The 8,824-nt window shown below is 37.0% G+C and overlaps 1 protein-coding gene across 1 annotated transcript in view; it reads left to right on the top strand.

Moving 5' to 3' along the window:
• The window catches only part of LOC102496661 (ras-related GTP-binding protein B), a 44,788-nt gene continuing 35,964 nt past the window's right edge, over positions 1-8,824 (top strand). Inside the window, exons 1-3 of the mRNA XM_006162618.3 lie at positions 1-632; positions 1,489-1,522; positions 5,301-5,400. Of these exons, the coding sequence (XP_006162680.2) occupies positions 547-632; positions 1,489-1,522; positions 5,301-5,400 (220 nt within the window). The 5' untranslated portion in view covers positions 1-546. The remainder of the gene's footprint in view (positions 633-1,488; positions 1,523-5,300; positions 5,401-8,824) is intronic.

Here is an 8,824-nt window from a genome sequence, read left to right as displayed (position 1 = left end):
CCTGGCCTGCGGTGGGGTGCCTGTGGTGAGGTACCTGAACTCGTGAAAGCGGGCTGTTGGCTGGAACCGCCGCTGTTGGCGTGCCGGCACTGGAGAAACGCGCCAGCTGCGGTGTTCTCTGCTTAGTGCCTACGGCACGGGTCAGATTTTTCCATCCGCCTTCGCGGTTCCCTCCTCTTTGCGGGTTAAGTCACCTTTGGGTTTCAAGACCTTGGAGTCTGAGGCTCAAACTCGGGACGAACCCCCCACCTCGCCTCTTTTCCTCATCCTTCATCCCTCCCTTTGCACCACGGAATCACCTGGGCTTGGGCTGGTTAGCTTGGCAGTCCCTTGAGGTCATATTCGGGTGGTGAAGGTAACCGCGGGGAAAGCGCCCTCCCAGTGGACAAAGACGGAGGCAAGAATAAAGCAGGCCTGAGGGCTGCAGACGAAGAGAATAGATTGCGTTTGAGGGGGTGAACAAACTAAAATCAACCAAAAACAACCAAAAAAAAAAAAAAAAAAGTACTGCGGATTTAGAAGGGCCTGGACAGGACTTGTTGCACGATGGAAGACTCTGAGAAAAAGATGGAGAAAGAGAATCTGGGGCCGAGAATGGATCTTTCGCTTGGGGAACCGGAAGGATCTCTTGGGTGGGTGAAAAGTATTTTGTCAAACCTGCAAGTGGGGAGTGGTTTTAATTGAAGGGGATATTGAGAATTCAAGTGCCTCTCCTCCCCAATGATACATTGCTTTGATTTGCCAGTTAAGTTGGTTGATAGCATGATTTTAATGAGATAAACTATAAAGCAGATGTGCTGTGTAAAAATAACCCTTGGGATGTAGTTAATAACATTATTCCTGGTGTGGAGTGTGTTTTATCTGAGGAGGCAGGTATGAGTTGCTTTGAATTATCCATAAAGGAGACTTGATATCACCATGTTGGAATACAAAGAGAACTGGCATTTCCTGGTCAGAGACCAGGCAGGTGGCTTGAGAGTGCTTTCTGTTCCAATATATACCTGAATTTGAGACTTAAATTACATATACTTTCTGCTTGTGATGAGTGAACTACAACTCAGAAGGACAGCTGAAAACTAACAATACTTCTAGATTTTAAAAAGGCTGATTTTTTAAAATAGAGGTTTTTCAAATATGAAAATATTTTCGATTTAGTAAAGCATCTATATATGTTGCTTTGATTAATTTTTTGAGATGATGAAAAATTGAATCCTGAATTTTAATGACTTCATTTGTATTCCTAAACAAATATAAATCTTCCTAGGAGCTATCTCCTGAGCTCATAAAGGACAGGGAACATAAACATACCTAGTTTTATATTTTAGGAAGATGAGGGTTTCTATGCAACTAAGGTCCCATACATAGCTATATTCAGCTGTTATACTAACCATTCTCTTTTGCATACCTACATTTACTTGTATTTCTTTAATTTCAATTTCCAAGACAAGTGGATCATGGAGACTCTTGTTTTTTGGTTTGTGTCTGCAGGTGGGTGCTACCAAATACAGCCATGAAGAAAAAGGTAAGATGTGATAGGTACTTCAAAAATATAAAAGTAAAGGTAAGATGTTGCTGTTTAGGAAGTATGTAGGGTATGTATACCCTCTTTCCTGGACTATCGCAGGAAACTACTTTGTGGAGGTCATGACTCTTGTCTCCTCCTTTGCTATTAGATTTCATTTTTTATGTTACATGAATCTGACTGGCTCATTCACATACTTAAGAATTTTTAATAACTTCTTAAAGTTCAGGGAATAAAATTTAGAAGACTTCATGGCATAAGATGCCTTTAATATCTAGGCCTCATTAAACCATTTAGCACGCCTGTGCATGCCATTATAGCCATATAGACTTTGTTCTCCAGATTTATGAGTTAATTTGCACTTTGTGCAAACCATGCACACATACTGTAGAGGCCATTGTGTGCACATTATCTTTAACCCAACTCAAATGATAGTCTTATCCAGGGTGTCCAGATAGAATTGGACACTCCTTCCTTTGTGTTCTTATGGTTCTATGCCCCATGTTAGGGTTTAGGCACACTATGAGTGTAGCTCAGGAGCAGACTTCTTAACCTTTGGAGACTTCAGCTTCCTCATTTGTAAAATGGTGATAATAATATTACCTGTCTCATAAGGTTGTTGTGAAGTTTTAATGAGCAAATGCCTATAGAGTCACTAGATCAGTACCTAGTATAGTTAGCCTTGCTAAGTCTTTCATATAGCAATCAATTATAGATTTTGTGTGTGTGTGTGTGTGTGTAGAGGTTTTTGCTATAAGGCGTGTGCACTCGCCAGAAAGACAAAGAGAGACAGAGAGACAGAAAGTGAGATATCACCCCCAGGGAGGATGGCCACACTGCAATCCCTTCTCCTCCATTCTCCTCTTGGGATCTTGGGCACACATGCACACGCGCCCAGCGTGAGTTAAGCCGCTGGGTCCAGGACTCGAACCGTGGTCGACTACGTGGGAGTCCAGCAATATAGCCATTACGCTAACTACTGGTCCCAAGATTTTTTGTTGTTTTTAAAAAAGAAATGTAGGGACCAGCCTTGGTACTCCCATGTATTCAACCACGGTGCGATCGCCAGGGATTGTGTATGCCCTGGATCCCAGAGGAGAATGGAGGAGAAGGGATTGTGGCGTGGCCATCCCCCCTGGGAGATGATTTCTCGCTTTCTGTCTCTCTGTCTCTCTCTGTCTTTCTGCCGAGCACACGCACCCTATAGCAAAAATCTCTCCAAAATAATTAAATAAATATAAATAAAATAGAAATATACAATATTTAGCTTTTACTTCATCTGATAGTTTAGTTAACTCCAATTTTCTAAAGGAATGTTTTTGATTAGCCTGTCTAAAGTTGCTATGAATGAGGATGCTTAAATATATCAGAACTTTCTACATGATTAAGAACAAAAATTAGCTTGATTTAATCATCTCACAATCTATACATGTATCAAAACATCACATTGTACCCCTTAAATACATATAGTTACTACCTTTCAGTTACAAATTTAAAAAGAACAAAAAGTTGTGGCAACTTTAGACTTGCTAGTAAGTGACATTTCCTTGGTGAGATAAAGGTAATCTTGCTAAATTGCTAGATTAAATCAATCCTGAGTACAGTACATATTCAATTATACTTCTTTTATTTATAATTTGAAATTTTAGGATATACATTGGGCTCAAAGGTAGAACATATATCTTCTTTATTTGAAAAGCAACATAATTAGAACTATAATTTATAAATGTTAGATATGTAAGAACTCTTAAAAGTTACTTTACCTAGGGCCAGTCAGTGGCATGGTGGTTAAGGTGACTGGATCCCACATGGCTGACTATGCTGTTAGAATCCCAGACAGGCACCTTGAAAAATAACATGCCATGCACTGGTGCATGCTTGCTCAAAATACCCAAAAGAGAGAATGAAAGTGAAAGGATTGCAGCATGACTATGTCTTATGGGGAAGGTGCTTTGTTCCATCCCACTTCTCTTTCTCTCTTTCTGTGTCTCTCTCTATCCTGAGAGTACATGTATCCTCTGGCAATTTTTTTCAAATTACTTTACCCATTTTCCTTCTATTTCAGGAATATATGGTATCTTTGACAGGTGTTTTCTTCTCTCTGTTTAATGCTGAAATTGGCAAGAAGCCTGTTTACCTTCAAAAGGCCACCCTTTGTACTGGACAGTTCTCACTAAAAACTCTCTTGCTTTGTGTCTTAGTTTTTGTGACTTACCCATTCTTTTAAGAATTTGTTATATGTTAGGCACTGGAGATACTGGCTCTCCTTGTCCCTTAGGAGCTCAGAGTCTTGTGAGAGACAAACCTTGAAATGAGTAACTGTAGTGCATTATGGTCTTTGCAATGATCTAAATGACATGGGAGGACAGAGGTAAGATGCCTAAGTCAATCTAGGACATTAGGGTCAGAGAATCTTTTTGAGGAGATGATTTCTGAATGAGATCTTGAAATATAAGTATAACTTAACTGAAAGAAAAAGAGAGTGGAAAGTTACTGGCAGAGAGTACATCATGGTATGAAGGCATAGAGGCAAGACTTTAGAGGGCTGGGATCAGCTAAAGGAACCATAAACAGTTCAGTTCAGTGTGGCTGGATGCTAAAAGTTCCAGACCATGAGGGACAGAAGATGTGGGCAGAGAAGTAGATAGGCTGAATCAAGCAGGATCTTATCTCTAAGGACCTGATCCCATAGACCATGGGAAGCTTTAGAAGAGAGAAAGACATAGTGTAATTAATAGGATAAGATCATGGAAGTAAGTGGAAGGGATGAGATCAGGGCAGAAGTGGAAAGGTTGACCTTCAGCAGAAGGAGGACAAATTCTCAGTATACTGAAATCCCCTGCTAGGTAGGTCAGTGCTTAAAAGATGTTATCTCAATGTAGTATTTTTTCTAACCTAATTCTGAATATATTAATAGTGCATGTTAGTAGCATGCAAAGGTCTTCAAAATGTTCATGGAAAATGCATATTAATAAAAAATTTGCATGGATTTTAAAATTGTTTTATACCAAAATAAACTCATACTTTAATTCCATTTTTGGGGCCAGCAAGTGGCATGGTGGTTAAAGGCTCTGGACTCCCACATGGCCAACCACAGTTCAAGTCTTGCTGGTGGCTTGCTTTCTCACTTCCTCTCTCTCTCTGTCTCTCTCTGATCAAACTGGAAAATAATAATGATACTAATAAATAAAGTTAAATAAAAAAATTCTTTAAAAAATAAAAAAAATTCCATTTTCCACAAATTTTTTGAAGTCTTCTTGTAAACAAATTTACTGCGGTTCTATTACCAAGAGGATATATGACCTTTTTTTTTTTTTTTTTTACTATAGGGTGTGTGTACTCACCAAAAAGACAGAGAGAGACAGAAAGTAAGAAATCACCCTCCAGGGGGGTTGGCCACACCACAATCTCTTCTCCATTCTCTTCTCGGGATTTTGGGCCCGCACGCACATGCGCCCGACGTGAGTTTAAGCCACCAGGTCTGGGACTCGAACTGCGTTCAACTACATGGGAGTTCAGTGACATAGCCATTACACTAATTGCTGGTCCTGAGGATGTATGACCTTTGATGGGTGAGTATTTGGCCCCTGGAATTCTAGTATCTCTGTATTCACTGTTGACTGGGGAACAGTTTAGTTAGTTAGAAGTATCCACACCAGGTTGGTGGCACTATAATTTCAGGAAAACATCAAGTACAGGAAAGATACAGGTTCTTTTAGATTTGATTTGATCTAGCTTGCTAACTTTTTTTCTTTCTCTTTTCTCACTTTGTCCTTAGGTGCTTTTGATGGGTAAAAGTGGGTCTGGTAAGACCAGCATGAGGTCTATTATCTTTGCAAATTATATTGCCAGAGACACCCGTCGCCTTGGTGCAACAAGTAAGATGTTTTATCTTATTTAAAGTCAGGTGACCTTAACTATTAATAGTCTGCATAACACATTTGGTTGCAGTAGCTTGGGGATGCAGGTTGAGGGATTTGTTTTGGAGTATGTTGCCTCTTTGTGCATTCCTCCAGCGAGATGTAGCTTAGTTCTGGTTACTACTGCTCACATTCTTGAGGAGGTTCTTTATTTTCTAGGTTGTTAAGAAAAAAGATATACTTTTGTCCAACTTCTTGTTTATCCAACTCTTTCTTAAACAAGTATAGGGACCCTTTTGTTAGTTTTGGGCAGAGAGTTTTTGTTTTTAAGTAATTATACAGAGGGAAATTCATGGTTATCAAAAAGGCTAACAATGAAGTCTGCTAAGATTTTTTGAAGCAGTAATTACTCTTTGTTTTCATTAAATGTAAACTGCCAACACAGAAAGGAGAGAAGTTAACCTGATCTGTACTCTTTTACTTCTCTTTCTGCATACACATAGATGTTCTCATTGGAGTTTCAACTCTGATGCGGTAAATGTATTATTTCCCTTTATGGTTTGAATGCTAATATAGATTTAGTTGGTTGCCAGGACAGTGAATCTAGGGGTCCTGTGAGAGCCTTTGTTTTTCTCTGAGCTATAATGGTAATTCATCCTGCATCATCTAAGCTTTTCTAAGTTTCACCTTGGTCTTTGGCTTTTAGGTGATGAAGTCATTATTGTGTGTCACCTTTAAGATTCCTGATTTGGGTTTCTAGTATCTCGAATGCTTTTAGAGACAAGTCATGCACTACTCTGTAAGGTGTTTCACTCTGGTTTCAAAAACAGCAGACATTTTAAGAATACATTGTGTTTCAGACTTAGGATGAAAAGAAGGAAACCTCATTTCTGTTCTCAGAGTATATGTAGTGTAAAATAGACTCTCTTAATTGAGGCAGCTTTGATGATTGGAAAACTATTTCTTAGGTAGAGTTGCAAATCTGTTTCCCTTTATATCTGATAGCTAGTTTACTTAAGCCTTTTCAGAAATTTAGGTTGGTCAGTATCTCAGTTTATACTAGTCGTCCCATGACTCTCAAATCGTCCTTAAATTAAGCATCTCCAGATCCTCCATCTTGTCTTCATGTCAGAAATTTGAAGCATTTTTAAGTACGTATTTGAACTTGTGTACGTTTTTTCCTGAAGTCCTGAGAGTGAAATGTATATGTGGTCTGATCAGGGCACAGTGGTCCTATTACATCTCTTTTTCTAAACATTTCACTGTTGTTAGCATTGTCTAATCACCCCCCCCCTTTTTTGAAGTGACCTTTATTATGTTGAGTTATACTAAAAAAATTCCTTTCCACATGTATTATTATTAAAACACACATGTTCAGATTCTTGTGCGGTTAATATTTTGAATCTAAAAATAAATACTTGCTTCTTTTGAATTCTTCAATTTTCTTTGTGTTAGTCCATTGTACATTCCTTTTCTCTGTACATTAACTGTGATATCCAGGACAAGTCACTGTCTTTCTAGGCCTCAGTTTCTTTGTCCCTGGAAAAGAATTAGACTCTATTTTTGTTTTAACTACTTATTTTATCATCTGGTATATTGGCTATCTTCCCTATGCTCTATGCATTTTATACATTTAGTAAGTATCTCATCTAGTTTTTATTCTAAGTCATTGGTCAAAACTTTTGGTCAGGAGAGTGTCCTATGGCCCACTGTGCCTCTGGAGTTGACGTCTGTAGCTGTAGCCTTTGGAAAGTCTACTTGTCTAAATTTCTGTCTTAATTTGGTAGATTTTTTTCTTTTATTCTAAGTTAATTATCTCAGCTTAATATGATTTTAGTATATTAGAGGAAGCTAATGCTTATTGAACAGCCATTATCTTCCAGGCTTTTGTATGCTGTTTTATTTACTTTATTCCTCATAGTATTTTTATTTTAGTGAATGAATAAAGTACAACTTGAACTCAGCTAGTAAGCTATAGAAATGGATTTTCAATCTATGCTCATGCTCTGTGCATTATGCCACTCTTATCTAGCTTGTCCTACCCTAATAATTTCTGACAAACTTCTTTTTATTTGTGTTTTAAATTCTACATACTTTATCGAAGCACTTTTTTCTAGTCGAAGTGATATTACTGTTCTTAGCTGATCAATAATGTATTACTCTGAGTCCTGTGCATAGTTTTGGAACCAAAATTTATTATAAATTATATAAACATTTTATATAAATATTATATAAATATTATAAATTATTATAAACATTATTGCAAATTATGTGACTCCTGTGTATTAAAGCAGACCATTTATTCAACAAGTACTTCTCTGGAGCTTCCTGTTTGTGAAGTACTATGAATGAGACAGGGCTCTTGCCCTTAAGTATATCTCAAGTGGGACCATTATTGATACCCATTTTTTTATAGAATTATTGTGTCTACTTAAAGGTAATAAAAATATACTTGAAAATATTATGTCGGCTTTAATGCTTTAGCCTATTATTAGCTCATTTGTCATTGCTTATGAAAGGTCTGGGTTCCATTGCTAAACTTACAGACTAGTTCTAGCTTGATGTTACTTTTTAATACTTTTTAATGCAGTTTCTGATTTTATTTAAAAGGAGTAAAAGAGTACTTTGAAAATATTGCATTGACTTTAATGTTTTAGTGTTTTTCTTGTTTGTCAATCCTCAAAAAAGTCCAATTTTATTTGTTAAAATTAGAACCTACTGTGTTTTTAAATTTGAAGAAAGGATACAGAATGATGGTATTATTCATTTATTAGGAGACTGTTAAAATGTGTTTGTCAGAATAGTAAACTTGTCAATAAAAGCATGATTATGAAATATTTTACTCTTTAACACTGTTGACACCTCCAAGATTTCATATCTTCTCAAAATTCTCTATTCCCTTGGCTTTTATTTAATGCTCTGTTACCTTGGTTTTCTTCTTTTATTTTTCTTGGTTTTCTTCTTTTAGTTTTAACTATCTCTCCCCTTTTTGTAAAAAAAATATAATCTTTATCATAGTATTTTCTTCTTTCTGCCCCATAAGTGTATATGAATCCTAAGCTCTTTTTTTGGTTCCTTTTTAGTTGTCTTAAGACAACAAGGCAGGAAGACTAGAAGAGACAGAGTCATAGAGGGGATATGATACTAAAGAGGAAAGCAGGAAGTGGAGGTTAGACCACAAAGTATCCTATAAACCAAGTTACGGAGTTTAAACTGAAGGTAGAGGCTAGCTCATAGAGAATTATAAAGAGAAAAATAGCGTGATCATGTTTATATTTTTTTATTTTTAGTTTGCTATTTTAATTATTTACTTGAAAAAAAAATTGAAACATTACAGAAGTGGAGAAGGTCTAATCCCGTCCTTACTCTTAGGGTTATTTCCTACGGACAAGCACCATTAATAGTTTTCAGGTTATCCTTCTGGTTCTTTCTTTTTTAGGTA

This window comes from Tupaia chinensis, unplaced genomic scaffold, assembly GCF_000334495.1.
Source record: "Tupaia chinensis unplaced genomic scaffold, TupChi_1.0 Scaffold140338_1, whole genome shotgun sequence".
In the NCBI taxonomy this organism is placed as follows: Eukaryota; Metazoa; Chordata; class Mammalia; order Scandentia; family Tupaiidae; genus Tupaia; species Tupaia belangeri.
The sequence above is the reverse complement of the archived record's forward strand: the minus strand, read 5'-3'. Positions and strand labels throughout refer to the sequence as shown.